Here is a 19,950-nt window from a genome sequence, read left to right as displayed (position 1 = left end):
AATCTTAAATTCAAGGGTCTGAATATTCCGCGGTCAAAGGGACCTGGCACCTATAGTTACGTCACTGACAGTACTATCAGTGATGGTCTATCACTCAAGTTCAAAAGCGCAGTGGTATACACAGGTCCTAAAATTACCATGCTGAGGATAATCCATAGACATGGAAGTCCTTCTAATGAAGGTTCAGTTGTATTTCATGAAAATGCAATCATCTAGTAATAAACCATCCTTCTCTATTTGCATTTTTTCTACAATTTGGCATTATGCAATTTCAAGGCCTCTTTTAATCATGTAGTTATAAATTCGCGATTCGAATTTATACTATTAATCTATGCGCAGGGCCGGTTTTAGCAATATTGGCGCCCTGGGCAAGATTATCGTGGCGCTCCTTCAGGGGTATATACAGGGTGTCCCAAAAATGTTGTAGCACCTTGAAAGGGGTGGTTCAAGAGGTGATTTCAAACAACTTTTCCCTTAGCGAAAATGTTGTTCGAGGTTTCGTTAAGGAGATATTAAGCGAAAACACTGACCAATCAGAGCGCGAGTATGCCGGTTGAGCGTAGGCTACGCGATAGGCGGCCGCGTTCATACGCTACCGCGGGCGCTCCAACGGTATACGCGCTCTGTGATTGGTCGGGGTTTTTTGTTAATATCTCCTCAACGAAACCCCTCACAACATTTTCGCTAAGGAAAAAGTTGTTTCAAATCACCTCCAGAACCACCCCTTCTAAGGTGTTACAACATTTTTGGGACACCCTGTATACTTGATCACAGCGCAAACTCGCTAATGATAAAGTTGGAAAACGCTTGGGTTTCGCTGCAAAGGACATTCCTTGGAAATTATAATAAAGATTATTATCTCAGTCATGTACCATAAAAAAAATTCATAACTTTCGAATGATACGAATTTAAATAATACTGTCCAAGTGAAACGTATTCAGAAGCAGAGATGGGGCAAAACCCTAGGCAGGGCCGGCGTGACCTTTTGCGAGGCCGGGTTCAAAAATTTTGCGGGGCCTGAATTCACATTCAAATCCTACACTTAAATTTTACAACGAGGAATTATTTATTTACAAATGCTATATATTTTTTATAAGATGAATATTAAATAATAATACTTTGATGATTCTTGTCACTCCTTTCAATTTAATCATCGCTACTAAAAAAATGTCTTGCATCTCCGCAAAAATTGCTTCCATTTGTTAATAGTATCATCAGTCTGTAAAAGGTTAATCAAAATCGGTACCTTTTCATTCAGTAATTTTCGTAGACCGCGGGCCCGGGTTCCGGCGAACGCGCTGAACCTGCCTTGCGCCGGCCCTGATTCTAGGCTTCGAATAAATCTGAAGTTGGTCGATATGTTTGTCTCGTTTCCTCTTTTGAACATTTTCCAAAGAGGGAAGCGAGACAAACACGTCGGCAAACTTCAGATTTTTTCGAAGCCTAGGGTTTTGCCCATCTCTGCTTTCCTCCACCCCTGGACCTTTCGAACCTGTGTATACGTCTGCGGCCGAGAACACGGTTCAATTTGAAAATCCTTTAGGAATGGGAAGAGAATATTCGGAAGTTGGTAGCAGCCGACTTACGACATAAATATGCTGATATTTTCGAGGCTCAACTAAACGAAACGAAATTGCGCTATCACCGAGCTATGCATGAACAAGCTGTGAAGCGAGTGATTGCCATAGAATGCCAGGAAGAATGTAACAAAGATTTGATACCTATCCCGCCATTTAAGCTTGCTGGTCGAACGGATCAGTATCCAAAGTATTTGAGAAATCGTTGCGCGATCAAGAAAAGGTATTACTTACCACACAAGCTAATGAGAAACATTGTGGCTAGAGCACATCTCCTCATGCCAGAGTGGATCTGCGATTTCAGACGTTACCGGCACCAGGGTTATCTCGATTTCAACAGGTACATTATTCCGAGTTGAAAATTCATTCTACACTTCACTAAGCGAAAGACTCGAGCAAATAAAGTGTCGAAACACGAATAGACTCGACAACCGATTGAAAATTCGTTAGCAAAAATGTCATTTAATAATTATCGTTCTGTTTGGCTGAATTCAGCTCATTTTGCTGAACGCGAAGTACAGTATAGGAGTTCCCAATGTAACCGGTAACGATTCGTCAATCAACTTCAGCAAAGTATATCCTTAACACTCGATTTCGTGTTAACGTTATTCTTGTACTAATTTATAAAATACAGGGTGTCCTAAAAATGTTGTAACACTTTGAAATGGGTGGTTCGGGAGGTGATTTGAAACAACTTTTTCCTTAGCGAAAATGTTGTCCGAGGCTTCGTTGAGGAGATATTAACGGAAAACACTGACCAATCAGAGCGCGAGTATCTGGTGGAGCGCCCGCGGTAGCGTATCAGCGCCGCCGCTTAGCGCGTAGCCTACGCTCCAACGGTATACGCGCGCTCTGATTGGTCGACGTTTTCCGTTAATATCTCCTTAACGAAGCCTCGGACAACATTTTCGCTAAGGAAAAAGTTGTTTCAAATCACCTCCCGAACCACCCATTTCAAGGTGTTACAACATTTTTGGAACACCCTGTATAAGTTTGCACTTGCATAGAAAAGAGTCAACGCGTTAAGAAGGTTGGGAACCCCTGTTTTAAACCGTCATTCGTTCCAAACTTCGCACTGCTCGAACCAACGCTTTCGCACGCGCGACCGTAAATTTGTCAATTTTCTTATTCGCGTATATTTCGATCGCGAAAGTCCCGATCGTTTCACTAATATGCACCAATCACGCGACAACGTGACGCGAAAGAGGAGGTCGGAAGTGAACTTATTCCTCGCATTTCTTGCACTGTTTCAAGATTATTGGACTTGATAGAAGCGGATACGAAAAAAGGCGCGCTCGCCATCAGTGCTACCTATTACGGTGACATCGTGCGACTGATCTCTCAACCGCGTTACCTTTATGACGTACCCCCACCCTCTATACGCGACTTCCTCAACTGCGCCGACAATTTGCTCGCTCTTCAGGTGGTCATGTGTATGATTAAGACCATCGAACATCTTCTCGAGGTTTTACAGGACTGGCAAATTATGCCGCTATTAAAAGTACGCAATCTATCCTTATTCATCTTTGGTTCATCGAGAAAAGAGGAAAATGAGCTGCGAGGTCAAACGTTATCGATCGAGATCGTAAGCTTTGACCTGCCGTTCGATTCACCGAACGATAATCAAAAGATGACCATTGTAGTTATTTTCATTCATGACTTTAACCATGTGTTATACAAGTTTTATTTCATTTCAGGATAACTGACGTGAGTTTCTACAACTAATAAATATTATTACCCTTCTACAGGGTGTCTGCGTATAAGCAGGCCCGGCGCAAGGCAGGTTCAGCGCGTTCGCCGGAACCCGGTCCCGCGTTTTGAGGGGCCCCGCGGTCTACGAAAATTTTGATTAACTTTTTACGGAATGATGATACCATTAACAGATGCAAGACATTTTTTTTATTAGCAATGATTCAGTTTAAAGGAGTGACAAAAATCATCGAGTATTAGTATTTAATATTCATCTTATAAAAGCAGCATTTAGAAACAAACTAATATTTCTTTTTTCTTTTTCGGATGCAACATAAAGAATATAATGATGGTACAGCCCACGCGCGTTTCGTGCCGAAGGCCTTCATCAAAATTTTCGAACCGCAGCCATTTTTATTTTTTGTTATCTCAAAAAAATTTTCATGTGTTCATTAAACCGTTTTTTAGTATGTGTCAAAGCATAAAAAATATTTTTTTCTATACTTTCGCATTTATGAATTTTTTAAGAATAGCGCCCATCTGGCGAGCGCTCAGGGTGGCCAGAAGCCTTAACAGGAATTGTTTTTATCGTGTGCCAATTGGTACATACTTGACAATAGAGCAGAGACGACCAACTCGATTTGATTATGTCGTGCAGGCGGTTTCTACGCCGCCATTAACCATGCCCATAACTAATCAAGCTGCCCATCTCTGCAATACTGGTAATCTTATCATTCGTAGAAACGTATATTGAAGTATTTCTGTCTCGTAGCTGCGATTGAAATGCGAGAACAACGACCTATTCCTCAGTCCAACTATGCGCGAGATTTGCACCTCTTTCCACAACGTCATCGACAACATCAGTCACGTAGGACAAAATTTGCCGCCATTGGACTCATGGGTTGGCGTGAAATCTGACCGTGAACATATCAAAGTTATTCTACCCGAATGGTATTTAGAAGAAACGCATAGAAGACTCGCCCACGTATTGCAAAACGCTTTTCAGCCTTTCATCAGTTACGTTGACGAATTACATGAAAAGTTTCGAGTCGTTTTCGGTCCAGAAACCCACGATAACATCGTCGCCTACGTCAGCATGGGACGTTCTTTTCAAGAGTGCGTAACGAAAGTCGAAGATTTTAATCGATTCATTCGAGAAATAAATGGCATGGTAAACTATCCTCATCAACGTTTAATCTTTATTATTTACTATCTCCTCTTTGTTTAATTATCTGAACTTCGATAGAGTTCCGCGGTAGATAAGTGTAAACGAAAATCTGTTTTACCAGCTACGCGAGTCGGTCACCTTATTATAATATATTGCTTGGCGCATAGATGTCACACCTGAACACTTTTTTAAATTTTACGTTTCGTTAAAGTATATTAATTTCCTATTTGCAAATGATAAATTTCCACATGGACGAATAAATGTCTCGCAATGTGTTGAAAATTTATGATTTAACTACTACTATAAATTTTAATGAAAATTTATTTCAGCCGAATCATGAATACTTCTCGATAGGCCTAATTCATCAAGTCGCAGCGAAAACTGGTTTACTTCAATATACACAAGAAGCTCGCGAATTGATTATCGAAGAACTGGTAAAGAGTCATCGTCTATTCAATCTTGAAATTTGCAGTGCGTTTGAAACTATAAGAGGAAAAGCTACGAATATTCCCGATACTACCAAAGAGTTACTCGAATTAGGTGAACACTTTTTCTCTTTCCCTATTTCATTATTATTTATGGTTTTCGAAGGAGAAGTAGAAGATTCCTACAGGTGGCGTATTCTAATACAATGGAGTAACAACTACTGATGGTATTGGGTTGTCTGGAAACTTCATGCCTATTTTCAAGAAAAATTCAAAGGCATATTTAAATTTTTATGTATATTTATTGAATTATATGTGTAGCATTTTGTTCCGCAACCTTTCCACCTGTTAAGGAATGTACACATTTTATTTGTTTTCATCCATTTTGATATACAGGGTGTTCCAAAAATGTTGTAACACCTTGAAATAGGTGGTCCGGGAGGTGATTTGAAACAACTTTTTCCTTAGCGAAAATGTTGTAGGAGGCTTAGTTAAGAAGATATTAACGGAAAACACTGACCAATCAGAGCGCGCGGATGCCGTTGGACCGCCCAGTGTAGGCGTGGCTACGCATTAGGCGGCCGTGCACATACGCTACCGCGAGCGCTCCATCGGCATACTCGCGCTCTGATTGGTCAGTGTTTTCCGTTAATATCTTCTTAACTAAGCCTCCTACAATATTTTTGCTAAGGAAAAAGTTGTTTCAAATCACCTCCCGAACCACCTCTTTCAAGGTGTTACAACATTTTTGGACACCATGTATACAGACCTGTACCGCCTACTAAAAATCGGCATGAACTTTCCACAGCCCAATACTTTATAGATTAACACTTTACCGACTGGTGGTAGTCTACTAATCGACTTTTTGTCATGGTAACAAATACTTTGTTATCTATCGAGATAGCATTGTATGAATTATGAAATATTTTATGAATATTAATCTGAAAACGATTCTAATAGATAAAATAAGGACTGCATAATACCAATGTTATGAAAATAAAGAGTATTATTAAATTTAATTATATGTCCAATTACTATCGGTCGGTAAAGTGTTACGAAGATTTGGAGGCAACTTTGAAAGAGTTTGAAAATTATAGCATTATAGATTAAGCTTAACACGTTCGCTGCCAGATAATGCATTCGAAAATTTCTGCTGTGATTAAATTTTCTTTACAGACTATTAGAAACTACGTAGTCAAACATTTATTGTGGCATTTGTGTTCGTAACTTCATGGAAATTCAAGTATTTCGTTCAAATTCATTTTCTGTGACATTTAACTTCCTGAATTAATTTTGTTAGTTCTTCGGTGAAAAGCACTGTCACCTTATTTTTGGAACTCCATCGAAGTTCACGTATTTCGTTTGAATTCATTATCATTGACAGTTGACTTTCATATATGGGTGACGTGGCGATGAACGTGTTAATCCACTTTTCCTATCTAATGAAAATGTATTACAACTGTTATTTTCATTATAATCTAGGCGAATACATGATAATGGCCGCGTCAACGTTAATGAGATCATTGGAAGAGAAGATCGCTCTTTCGTTGCGTATGATGGCGTCTCTAATTGAAATGACAACTCTAACTAAAGACCACATCGAGTTAAATAACACCACTATTCATTGGTTGAAGCGAATTAGGCCAATATTCGAACAAAACAGCGCCATGTACGAACATATAAAATTCCAGTTGGAGGAAAAACTCCAAAACAGAAACGAAGTTTTGAACAGAGATGTTGAAAATATGTTTCCCAGGTGAACAATAGTTCGTCAAAATTAAAAATAGTGTAGATCGAAATAAGCAAATCGTCATGTTTTCGAATTCTCTTTATATATCAAAAACCATATAAATTGTTGAATCGTCAACTTGTTATTGCCAGATTGGATATAATGAACGACATGGACGACGCAAAACGGATAAGCGAGTACATAGAGTTCATGCGAAAATTCGCTCGCGAGTTGGAGCGTATAGACGACAGGATAAAGTCGATTAATGACGAAGAGAGCCTATTCCAGTATCCCTTATCGGAATATCCTCGCATCAAGGAACTGAAAGAAAACATAATGCCGTATTACGATTTAATTTATCGCTGTTATCGCTGGCAGAGACACCGTGACGTCTGGCTGGATGGCCCCTTCGAATACTTGGACTCGAACGACATCGACAACAAGACGACAGAGTACTTTGGGGAGTTCAATAAGATCAGCAAACAGTACAGGACGAGAATAAAAATGGAACTCGCGATTAGCTATCCCTACGGGTAAACTATTTCATATTGAGCTATGTTGTCTTCTAAATTGTCTTCTACTCTCCAAATATTAAAATATGAACTCTACTTTCGATATTCTTATATATTATTACATATTTTGTATGTAATAATACCGGATTTTTTCGCACACGTGCAGTCAGAATGACAGCAGAGATGGGCAAAACTCTAGGCTTCGAATAAATCCAAAGTTTGCCGATGTGTTTGTCTCGTTTCTTTCTCTGGAAAATGTTTAAAAGAGGAAACGAGACAAACGTATCGGCAAACTTCAGATTTATTCGAAAGCTAGGGTTTTGTCTATCACTGAATAACAGTTAGCAGTGTCGTGATGCCATGTTCACTGCTCATACGCGAAAAAAGTCGGCGCGGGTGACATCACTGGGCCAGATTTTGGTCCAAGTCGCGCATGGGTTTTAGCGTCAGTAAACTATCTAATACGACTATTAAACTGACGCCTTTAGTCGCCCAAAAGAAAAATACAAGTATAATGAATACGGACTAATTCGGACTGTAACTACAGTACTACGCGTTCAGCTTTTTTCAGCATGCGCGAGTCGGAACAGAATATGGCATCATAGTATGAAGATGCGAAGTCATACCTTACTACATATAACACATAATCAGTCTTGCATTTCTTCTTTCCTTACATTCGTTTAATTTCTGCTTTACATTACTCTGCATTTGCATTTCCTTAGATCCTTCTAGATACTTGCTTAGATCATTCTCTGATTAGGGGTGCCAGTGGTTTATTTGCACCCACTGGCACCCCCATTATAGCTCGGTTACCTCGGGGTTGCTAAGCCCGTACTGTAGCTACAATCAAACATAGCTACAGCCCCTGAGGTCTGAGATCATTCGAGATCCCACTTAATCAGCATTACTAACTCTTTGCACTCGAGGCCTTTTTCTCTGGTATCTACCAGCAACTCGAGATGTTTCTTAGCATTCTATTGCCACGAATGCTAAAATAATATTGACTTCTAAAATGAGATCACGTTTGAGATTTGAGAATTAGGTCACCTTTGCCACAACGACAATCATTTTATTGGCACTTCGAGTTCCAAAGAAATTGAACCTAAAGAAAATCTAGTGGTGACCGAGTCACCTCTCAAGTACAAAGGGTTAATATTGTCTGGGGTACGATACAACTCATTCATGTCTGACCATTTCTCGCCAATTCTACTTGCGGAGTTTGTTAACCCTTTACACACTCGAGGCTTTGTTTTCTGGTATGTTCCAGCAACTCGAGATGCTTTCTTAGCATTCTATTGCCACGAATGCTAAAATAATAATGACTTCTAAAATGAGATCTCTAATTTGAGATTTGAGAATCAGGTCACCTTTGCTTCAACGACAATCATTTTATTGGCACTTCGAGGTCCAAAGAAAGTAAACCTAAAGAAACATTAGGCATTGTTGATTTGCTGCGTGAAACCTAGTGGTGACTGAGAGTCACCTCTCGAGTGCAAAGGGATAACGAACTCCGTAAGTAGAATTGGCGAGAAATGGTCAGACATGAATGAGTTGTATTGTATCCCAGACAATAGTAACGAACTCCGTAAGTAGAATTGGCGAGAAATGGTCAGACATGAAAGAGTTGTATTGTATCCCAGACAATATTAACCCTTTGCACTCGAGGCCTTTTTCTCTGGTATCTACCAGCAACTCGAGATGTTTCTTAGCATTCTATTGCCACGAATGCTAAAATAATATTGACTTCTAAAATGAGATCACGTTTGAGATTTGAGAATCAGGTCACCTTTGCCACAACGACAATCATTTTATTGGCACTTCGAGTTCCAAAGAAATTGAACCTAAAGAAAATCTAGTGGTGACCGAGTCACCTCTCAAGTGCAAAGGGTTAATATTGTCTGGGGTACGACACAACTCATTCATGTCTGACCATTTCTCGCCAATTCTACTTGCGGAGTTTGTTAACCCTTTGCACTCGTGGCTTTGTTTTCTGATATCTAGCAGCAACTCGAGATGTTTCTTAACATTCTATTGCCACGAATGCTAAAATAATATTGACTTCTAAAATGAGATCTCTAATTTGAGATTTGAGAATCAGGTCACCTTTGCTTCAACGACAATCCTTTTATTGGCACTTCGAGGTCCAAAGAAAGTAAACCTAAAGAAACATTAGGCATTGTTGATTTGCTGCGTGAAACCTAGTGGCGACTGAGAGTCACCTCTCGAGTGCAAAGGGTTAACGAACTCCGTAAGTGGAATTGGCGAGAAATGGTCAGACACGAATGAGTTGTATTGTATCCCAGACAATAGTAACGATCTCCGTAAGTAGAATTGGCGAGAAATGGTCAGACATGAAAGAGTTGTATTGTATCCCAGACAATATTAACCCTTTGCACTCGAGGCCTTTTTTTCTGGTATCTACGAGCAACTCGAGATGCTTTCTTAGCATTCTATTGCCACGAATGCTAAGATTATATTGACTTCTAAAATGAGATCTCTAATTTGAGATTTGAGAATCAGGTCACCTTTGCCTCAACGACAATCATTTCATTGGTAAGTTATTATTAGACTGCCGATCTTTATGCAAAATAAAATCTTCCCGGACGTGCCTACAAATATTGAACCTAAATAAGAATTTATTTTATTTTGCAAATATTGCAACATGAACTTTACTTTCAATCTTTTTTATATTCTTGCATATTGCGTGCATTTTGTAGGTTCTTGCACATTCAAATTTCCTATAAATGCATAAAGATCCGCAGTCTAGTTATTATTAACTTCGAGCTCCAAAGAAATTAAACCTAAGGAAAACCTAGTGATAACTGAGTCAGCCCTCGAGTACAACGGGCTAAATGGTAAAAATTAATGGACACGTATATTGTTTAGTTTCATAGGATCGCCAGATGATCCTGATCCGTTTCAACAGCCTGCGCCTCTGAAACTAAGTTACCAACTCATCGAGGACATTAAATGGTTTAAGGTAATTCTTTCTACATGAACTAGAGATGAACACGTCCACTGTTTTCGTATAAATAATGGAAACACCAGAACGCTGATATGAGAAAACCACTTATTTAGAAAAGTTTCTTACATCTCGTGACTAGACTGCGGATTTTTATGCATTTACGAGAAATTTGAATGCGCAAGAATATAAAAAAAGTATTGAGAGTGAAATTCATATCATAACGTTTGCAGAGTAAAATAAATTCCTATTTAGTTCAATTTCTACGTTTGCAAAGATTTTATTTTGCGTAAAGATCTACAGTCTACTTGCAACTCTGATGCTGTTTGAAAAGAATCAAATGATATGTCCCATAAAAGCCTTAAAGCTTTTTCATTCATAAAGAATAATGGATAATTGCATACTGAAAAAACATAGAGCAGAGAATCACTATCGCGTTTTCGCGAATAATAACAAACGAATGAGTCGAAAAGAGGAAAACCAGCTCGCGGAAAGGAAAATGCAATTATCTGTATTTTATTTACCGTTTATATACAACCAATCGACGTGTCCACCCTTCGACACAGACGATCTTTCGATCAGGACATTATTTTCTCACCCGTTATCGTTATCTCGTCACAGTCGTATATACCATTGCTGACCGTTTTCCGAAATCCCGCGCTGAGACAAATCCATTGGGACGACATGTCGTCTATAGCTGGATTCGACCTCACCCCCGACGCTGGAACAACCTTTCGAAAAATCATAAACATGGACCTGATGGAAAATTTGGAAAAGTAACAAACGTTCCGTACTAAGGCAAAGAGAAACGAACTCTTCTTAATCACGTATAACATCACGATGGATTCAGTTCTGTGTTTGTTCAAGGTACGAGATGATAAGCACAAGCGCAACGAAGGAACAGATGCTCGAGGAGTCTCTGGCAAAGATGATCAGCGAGTGGGACGGCGTGTTGTTCACCACTGTCCTGTACAAAGACACCGGAGTGAACATCTTGGCGCAATTGGACGATATTCAAAGCCTCTTAGAGGATCACATCGTCAAAGTCCAAGCGATGCGTGGCTCCGCGTTCGTCAAGCTAATCGAGGAGGAAGTTAAAAATTTTTACTCTCTCTTACTTCGAATACAATCGACGATCGAGGAATGGACCAAAGTACTTAAAAAAATCATCGTACTTTTCGCTTATGTGTACTTTGACTTTCGTAATCGAGCCAGCCGAGTTACGATCGGTTCGTCGAGCGACCGTGAAAATCTTAGTCGTTGTTTATGTTAGGTACAAGTACAGTGGATTTACCTGCTGCCCATCTTCTCGAGCAAGGATATCGTGGCGCAATTGCCCGAGGAGGAGGTTCTGTTCGTTCAGGTGGATCGAATATATCGCAGCGCGATGAACGGCGTTGCCAAGGATCCTCGAGTTCGAGAAACCGCGGGCTCTGTAAGCAGAAGAGTCCTAGAACCGAGAATTGCTCGTTCGCCAAGCGAATGAAAAGATTAGAATGCGCATATGCAAATATGGTTCAACCGCTTCTCATTCTGTCGCTTTATGGCGCTTGTACGCGCTACTGTTCCGGTTGAACCTCGTCTATCGCGCCTTGACTGTGACATTGACCAAATAGTAACCCTTTGCACTCGAGAGGTGACTCTCAGTCACCACTAGGTTTTCTTTAGGTTTTATTTCTTTGGAACTCGAAGTGCTAATAAAATAATGATTCTCAAATCTCAAATTAAGGATCTCATTTTCGAAGTTAATCTTAGCTTAGCATTCGTGACAATAGAATGCTAAGAAAGCATCTCGAGTTGCTGATAGATACCAGAAAAAAAGCATCGAATGCAAAGGGTTAATTGTAATTTGATGTGATTGTTCTGACTATACATGGTCAAGTGAAAGCTTCGGTCCTCATAGAAACCATAAATACGTCTATCGAATTTCAAATTCGGAAATTCGGAATTTCCTATCGCTTGGACAAGCTGTACTCTATTACATTGATGATACCAGATACATTGTTTATTTTCATCTGCATGCGGAAAATATGGCATGTCCATTAACCGTTTGAGTGCCGAGAAATTTTCTTGTATATGCTACGGTGACACATACATATGGTAAAAGTGGTTTGGGCACAAGATAATACACGCGTCATTCAAAGTTAACACATTAAGGACCGCTCACGAGTTCTCTCGTGTTTTCTACACGCAGTCTCTAGATGTGCCGTTCTTAATGTGTTAATGCGTTAACACCGCTTTCGATCTATCAATAATTTCAGGTGGGCCTCTTAGAAATCATGGTGGAAGCCAACACATTAATGGAGAAAGTTAACGACGGGGTGTTGAATTATTTAGAGAAGAAGAGGCTCTTCTTTCCAAGATTCTTCTTCCTAAGCAACGACGACATGCTCGAGATCCTGTCGGAGACGAAGGAACCGCTTCGTGTCCAACCACATCTTCGAAAATTGTTCGAAGGGATAAATAGACTAGGGTGAGAAAAGAAATACGATAAGAAAAACGAATAATGCATAACCGTTCATCTTAAAACAACGATCCTTTCTTTGCAGATTCAACCCTGAAATGGAGATATATTCCATGTTTAGCGAGGACTTCGAAGAAGTCAACATGCAAGACACGATCTCAACAGCTGCGGCGAGAGGCTGCGTAGAACGGTGGCTCATTCAGGTTCGCACAACTGCGTACTAAAATAAAGTTAACGACAGTTAACAAAGTTAACACGGGATTAAGTGAGTAAGGTTACAGGTCGAGGAACAAATGGTGAACTCTATAAGGCACGAAATTCGTATGAGTTACTTGGACTACGAAGTAAACCAGCGAGTAGTATGGGTACGGATATGGCCAGGCATGGTCGTCCTGTGCGTTTCCCAAATCTACTGGAGCATGCAAGTTCAAAACGCTCTGATGACGCATATCCCGTCGACGATAGAAGCGCTCTACAAAAAATTGCAGTCACAGATACTAGAGATGGTCGAACTGGTTCGAGGTAGAGACACGGCTTGATTAACCCTTTGCGCTCGAGGCATTTTTCTATAGCACTTGAGCCGATGGACACTGCAATTTTAACACGTTGACTGCCACATTAAAATTCGTTAAAAAATTTTGCGAGATTAAAATTTTGTCTCAAGATTTTCGAAGATTAGATTATCTAGCATTCGTTGTCGTATTTAATTGTTTCACATCTCCGAATACTCAAATACTGTATAAATTTATTTTCGTTAATTCTAATTCATGGCATCTCGAGTTCATGGCATCTAGAGTTCAAAGCATTTCGAGTTCAAGGCATTTGGAATTCATGGCATCTAGAGTTCAAAGCATTTCGAGTTCAAAGCATTTCGAGTTCAAAGCATTTCGAGTTCATGGCATCTCAAATTCATGGCATTTCGAGTTCAAGGCATTTGGAATTCATGGCATCTAGAGTTCAAAGCATTTCGAGTTCATGGCATCTCGAGTTCATGGCATCTAGAGTTCATGGCATGTCGAATTCATGGCATTTCGAGTTCATGGCATCTCGAATTCAAGGCATTTGGAATTCATGGCATTTCGAGTTCATGGCATCTCGAATTCAAGGCATTTGGAATTCATAGCATCTCGATTTAATAGCACGTGGTTCTTCACTTTTGGAATCAATATCATTAGTTTCTTAATGAAAAGTCCTGTCACCTATTTCCGGCGATCAACGTGTTAACCCTTTGCGCTCGAGGCATTGTTCTATAGAATCAAATCCAGTCCACTTTTATAACAAATTTCTGTGAAACCAAAAACTCTACTTCGAAGAAAAACATCTACGAATGTTCATGACTAAATGTATTATTATTTCAATTAATAATCAGTTGTATTCTAATGTAAGTGAATTTGAAATTGTACGTTTACAAAATCACTATTAAATTAGATATGTCGCTCTAGAGGCGCCACCCGAGCGCAAAGGGTTAAAAAATGTTCAACGTTGTTAAGTAGGATCCCTCTTCCAGGCCACCTTTCGAAGCAGAATCGTACCACGTTGAACGCTCTGATTACCCTCGACGTGCATGCCATGGACGTCGTCAAGTCCTTGATCGACAATAAAATAACGAACGAGATGGACTTCGAGTGGTTGGCGCAGTTGCGATATTATTGGGAAGACGACGTGTTCGTCAGAATTATATACACAACGGTGTCGTACGCGTACGAGTATATCGGAAATTGTTCTCGTCTCGTCATTACACCTCTGACGGATAGGTATCTGAGCGAAATAATACGATTATTGTAACGGTAACTAGTAGAAGGCACTTTTAAGGGGGCACGTTGCTGCAACGGAAACAGAAAAAGAGGTATGTTTAGTAGTTCTTTTTAAAGAAACCATCAGATGTATCGTTTGCATTACGTATTATTGAAGATTAAAACAGACAAACTCTATTCACTATTCACGTAATGTATATGCAATAGAAGATTTTTATGCGGATTTTTATGCATTTATAGGAAACTTGAATGTACGAGAAACTACAAAATGCACACAGTATGTAACGATATAAAAGGATATTAAAAGTAAAGTTCTCATGATAATATTTTCAGAGTAAAACGACCTCCTACTTAGATTCAATTTTTGTAGGTACGTTTGCAAAAATTTTACTTTGCATCAAGATCCGCAGCCTAGTCATTAACAGTGACTCTGTTAATTCCAGAGAATCTTTTCTCAACACTTTATTTACAAGGAGCCTATTTATAAGCTTTTTAATTTCAGTATTTAGCTTTTCGAATTTATTTACTGTGTCGATGATTGTCTACTTACAATGTTCAGTTTTTGGAAACAGTCTTGGCTTTCGATGTACCTTGTAACAGTATGAAGGAATTATTGCCAGCCTAGATTGGCATATGCTACTGTAGAAAATTCTTGTTTGAATTAAAGACTGTCTCTAAATAGCCCGGTAAAAAAAGTGTTAACATTTTTTACCTCTTGATTCAACGTTCTCAAAATGTATATTTCTCGAGAAATGCAAACGAGAGTCTTCTTTTTTAAACAATTCTACAATGCCATGCCCCCTTAAACATTGTTCAGGCCTGCCTCTGGTAATTGAAAATCCCAAGACGAAGAAAATTAATCGTTAAAATGATCCATGTATGCCATTACCCGTAGATGCTATCGCACGTTGATTGGAGCTTACTCTCTGCACCTGAACGGAGCACCAGAGGGTCCAGCAGGCACAGGGAAAACCGAAACGACAAAAGACTTGAGCCGAGCGATAGCCGTGCAATGCGTGGTGTTCAATTGCTCCGAGGGTTTGGACTACAAGAACATGGGTAAATTCTTCAAAGGTCTCGCCTCGTGCGGAGCGTGGTCCTGCTTCGACGAGTTCAACAGAATCGAGCTGGAAGTGCTGTCCGTGGTAGCGCAACAGATTCTCTGCATCATCCAAGCGGTGCGCGCAAAAATGGAGACATTCCTGTTCGAGGGCACGGAATTGACGCTGAACCCAGCCGTCTACGTTTGCATCACGATGAATCCTGGTTACGCGGGTCGCACAGAGTTACCGGACAATCTCAAAGTTCTCTTTCGAACGGTGGCGATGATGGTGCCCGATTACGCCATGATCGCAGAGATCTTTCTCTATTCGTCGGGCTTCTCCACCGGCCGCGAGCTCTCCACGAAGATCGTTACCACCTATAAACTCTGCTCGGAGCAGCTGTCCACGCAGTCTCACTACGACTACGGGATGCGAGCCGTGAAAACTGTCTTAACAGCCGCGCAGAACATCAAACTTCAATTCCCCGACGAGAACGAGTCGGTGCTTCTACTCAGATCAGTGATCGACGTGAATCTACCGAAATTCCTGGCTCACGACGTTCCATTGTTCCAAGGCATCGTCTCGGACTTGTTCCCAGGCTTGGAGCTTCCGTCACCTAGTTACGACGTGCTCCTGAGAGCTGTCCGTCAAGTTGCGGCGGAACGAAACCTGCAACCGGTCGACGGTTTCCTTCTGAAGATTATACAGACGTTTGAAATGATGATCGTGCGACATGGGTGTGTTAGACGGAAGAATTCCGTCGTTCTTTCGTTCAAAAATATTAGGTTGTCCCGAAAGTTTCTTTCGCGAGTTGCACTCAATTATTTGATGTGGTCGTGTTTATATAAATAGACAATCTAATTTCGTACAATATTCATGATGTGACAGTAACGGAGCAAAATGAATTGTGCACAATTCAGTAATGTAACATAAAACATAAACTATTGTGTACGTATTACTTATTAACACGTTGTTCGCCACGTCACCCATATATGGGTAACAGTGCTTTTCACCGAAAAACGAAAACTATTAATTCTGAAAGTTATGTGTCGTAGAAAATGAATTTAAATGAAATACTTGAATTTCGATGAAGTTACAAAACTAAATACCAAAATAAATGTTTCATTACGCAGCTTCCAATAGTCTGTAAACAAAATTTAAACACGGTAGAAATTTTCAAGAGTTTTAGCCTGGCAGTGAACGTGTTAATAAAGCGAAAGAAACTTTTGGGACAGCCTAATATTAGGTGGACTGGAAAGTAATGTCGTTTTTGCCATCTTAAATACTTGTTTATCATTTATCAGCTCATTGATTTTTCTGGCATCGAAAATTTGCACACTAGGTGACAAAAGGCTGCTGACAATGAGGGCGATTGTATAATGAATTAAAGATAGAAAATTGAAAAGTTTGAATTTAACGTAAAAGAAACGACATTACTTTTCGGTCTACCTAATACTTGTTTCTTTCCTCTGTGTCTTAACCCTTTCGGTACTACTACCGCGTATAGACGACAAGCACGAAACGAGTGTGATTACTAGACTGCGGATCTTTATGCAAAATAAAATATTCAGCCTAAAAAAAATTGGACCTAAATAGGAATTTATTTTATTCTGCAAATATTATAACATGAACTCTACTTTCAATATTTTTTATATTCTTGCATATATTGTTTGCATTTTGTAGTTTCTTGCACATTTAAATTTCCTATAAATAAGATATAAAGATAAGCATAAAGATCCGCAGTTTAGTGATTACTGTCAATCACGCTCAAGATTTCTATGAATGTTGCTGTAGGTGTTTTCGTGGCTCACGCCACGGTGCAACCACTATTTTGGGAAACTTCCTTATGGCACAAATGTATAAACGCGGCCAGCTCCTCCGTATCGAAAGGGTTAATAGAACTCTTAATAGTCAACATGGTTTTCGTTACCTACAACAGTCAACATGGTGTCTTTGGTGTCTTGTAACATTTTCGACTATTTAAACTATAGCAAAAATTCTGTAAAAATTCATGCCACTAGTTCTACATGTCTACTATGTAGAATCCGATCCTCGGATTCACAGTCGACCACTTTACCTGCGCGACCAATCCCATACCCTACGTTTCGTGTTGTCGTTTGACTCCCTATTCTTAGGTATGGTAGACGGAGATACTACAAGTTTATCATCCAAATCTACACGAACTACAAAAATATTTATATTAATTTATAAAGACTCCATGCTGAACTGTTAACACTTTATCTACCGAGCTATTTAGAAACAGTGTTTAATTAAAAAAAGAATTTTCTACAGTAGCATATGCCAATCTAGGCTGACAATAATTTCTCCATACTGTTACTAGGTACATTGAAAGCAAAGTCTGTTTCCAAACACCGAACACTGGAAGTAGACAGCCATCAACACAGTAAATAAATTCGAATAGCTAAATACTGCGATTAAAAAGCCTACAAATAGACTCCCGGTAAATAAAGTGTTAAGGGTTAATCTTCTGTGGGTTATCGTACTCTCGGAACATCCTCAGAGTAGAATCACGTCTCTGTCAGGTTCATGTTGGTCGGAGAGCCCTTCGGTGGGAAGACGATGGCCCTGTACACGCTGGCCGAAGCCTTAACGTTGATGCACCAGTGGGGCGATGAAAACGGAGCCGTGACCAAGTACTTCACGATCAATCCTAAATCCATCACTCTGGGACAATTATATGGATTCTTCGATCCAGTGTCCTCCGAGTGGACGGACGGAATATGCGCTGTCGCGTTTCGAAATTACTCCACCGAGGAAACGACGGACAGAAAATGGATCATCTTCGACGGACCCGTCGACGCCATGTGGATCGAGAACCTGAACACGGTCCTGGACGACAACAAGAAGCTCTGCCTGACTTCTGGCGAGGTGATGCAGATGTCCAACGAGATGTCGATGATCTTCGAGGCGATGGACCTTCTGCACGCGTCTCCAGCTACAGTGTCACGCTGCGGGATGATCTACATAGAGCCTAGAGTTCTCGGTTGGCATCCGTTCTTTCGTTCCTGGCTGAACGATCTAAGCCCAGAGTGGACCGAGGGCTACGAGGAGAACATCCGGGAACTCTTCCAATGGCTGATTGACCCTTGCTTGGAATTCATACGGAAAAGTTGTCGCGCGACTGTAACTGCTGGCCAGATTCATCAGGTCGTATCGACGATGAGTCTCTTCCAAATGTTCATGGAAGACGCCGTCAAGGAGAATCCGAAAACCTTCGAGCAATTCGTTCTGGCGTGGTTGCAGGCCACCATGTTGCTGTCCATGGTTTGGGGCGCTGGTGGCACCCTGGATCACAGTTCCCGCGCAAAGTTCAACGCGTTTTATTTAAGTCTGTGGAAGAACGAGCAGAAGGAACATCCGCTGCCAGAGTTTCTCGTCGAGGGCTTGATCTCCCTTCCAACGGACGAATTGATACACGATTGCTTCTACACCTATCGAGGGAGGGGTGCTTGGAGGAGATATGCGGACGCCGCCAGGCAGGAAGAGTTGCTGGAAACCAGCAGCCTAGTCCAGATAATAATACCGACCATAGACACCGTCAAGTATCAAAGCCTGTTTCTAAAACATATACAGCATCGCAAACGGTTTCTTTTATATGGAGAGACAGGCACTGGGAAGAGTGTCTACATCAAAGACCTCATCATGAACAAACTGAGCGAGGACGAGTACTTGCCTAATTTCATCACATTTACGCCGCAGATAACCGCCGCGCAAACGCAGGAGTTGGTTGTGCTGAAGCTGTACAGGTAGATGTAGCGTCTAGAGTTCTGCGACGGATGCTGGAATAGCACACGGTCCTGGACGACATAGAATAAATCCTGGAATAGCATAGCACAGCTTAACGCAATGTGACACAATATAATACAGCATAATACAGTAAAATACAACATAATGTAGTATAATACATCATAATACAGGATAACACAGCGTAACGAAAAGGTTGTCCTCTGGTAAGAAGTACGAGAAGTGTCTTTCTAGATGATTGAACTTGAAGGCACAGAATAAACGCCTACACCTAATACAATGCAATAGAATACAGCACAATACAACACAAATCAACATAAGACAATATAATATACAGTCAGTGTAAATAAATACTCGTACAGGAACCATTTATTTTAAATGGGTTGCTGTACGAATACTTCTTACACTGACCGTAGTATAATACAGTACAACACAGGATAACATAAAATAATTTTTGTAAAAGAAATACAACCGACTTCGAAAGATATTAAAACTGCCCTGAAAAGTTTGATATAATGTCTAGTTAATATATACGAATACTCGCCAGCTCTGGATGTAATTGTTTGAAAGTGTGAAATAGTTGCTATTTCTTTTATATTGAATTATATTAAATAATCTTTTCGAAGGCGGTGTAAAATTAACGAATTTTAATTCCTGTTTGAGTTAATTTTTGGTGGGGCAGACAATATCGAATGCTGTTAGTGTCTACGTGGAAGTACTGTCTGAGAGGGTTTGATGTATTTGTTTTAGCGTTGCGGAGAAGGGTCGATATTGCATACAGTTAATATACAATATATTACATACCTACATGAAAATACTGTTTGAGTAGGTAGTGATATTGAATAGTGTTAATGTATCCATA

At 40.2% G+C, this 19,950-nt stretch overlaps 2 protein-coding genes across 2 annotated transcripts in view; one reads left to right on the top strand and one right to left on the bottom strand.

Moving 5' to 3' along the window:
* The window catches only part of LOC128878298 (FERM, ARHGEF and pleckstrin domain-containing protein 2), a 96,186-nt gene extending 94,018 nt beyond the window's left edge, over positions 1-2,168 (bottom strand). The window contains exon 1 of the mRNA XM_054126395.1: positions 1,812-2,168. The gene's annotated coding sequence lies outside the window, so the exon portion shown is untranslated. The remainder of the gene's footprint in view (positions 1-1,811) is intronic.
* Positions 2,169-4,852: 2,684 nt separating this feature from the next.
* The window catches only part of LOC128878541 (dynein axonemal heavy chain 7), a 38,663-nt gene continuing 23,565 nt past the window's right edge, over positions 4,853-19,950 (top strand). The window contains exons 1-13 of the mRNA XM_054126828.1: positions 4,853-4,974; positions 6,342-6,615; positions 6,741-7,121; positions 9,987-10,080; positions 10,684-10,838; positions 10,930-11,215; positions 11,336-11,497; positions 12,324-12,535; positions 12,612-12,729; positions 12,808-13,048; positions 14,034-14,280; positions 15,176-16,060; positions 17,867-19,090. Of these exons, the coding sequence (XP_053982803.1) occupies positions 6,350-6,615; positions 6,741-7,121; positions 9,987-10,080; positions 10,684-10,838; positions 10,930-11,215; positions 11,336-11,497; positions 12,324-12,535; positions 12,612-12,729; positions 12,808-13,048; positions 14,034-14,280; positions 15,176-16,060; positions 17,867-19,090 (4,271 nt within the window). The 5' untranslated portion in view covers positions 4,853-4,974; positions 6,342-6,349. The remainder of the gene's footprint in view (positions 4,975-6,341; positions 6,616-6,740; positions 7,122-9,986; positions 10,081-10,683; positions 10,839-10,929; positions 11,216-11,335; positions 11,498-12,323; positions 12,536-12,611; positions 12,730-12,807; positions 13,049-14,033; positions 14,281-15,175; positions 16,061-17,866; positions 19,091-19,950) is intronic.

Source organism: Hylaeus volcanicus, chromosome 6 (genome assembly GCF_026283585.1).
Source record: "Hylaeus volcanicus isolate JK05 chromosome 6, UHH_iyHylVolc1.0_haploid, whole genome shotgun sequence".
In the NCBI taxonomy this organism is placed as follows: domain Eukaryota; kingdom Metazoa; phylum Arthropoda; class Insecta; order Hymenoptera; family Colletidae; genus Hylaeus; species Hylaeus volcanicus.
This window is presented reverse-complemented; position numbering and strand designations above follow the sequence as displayed.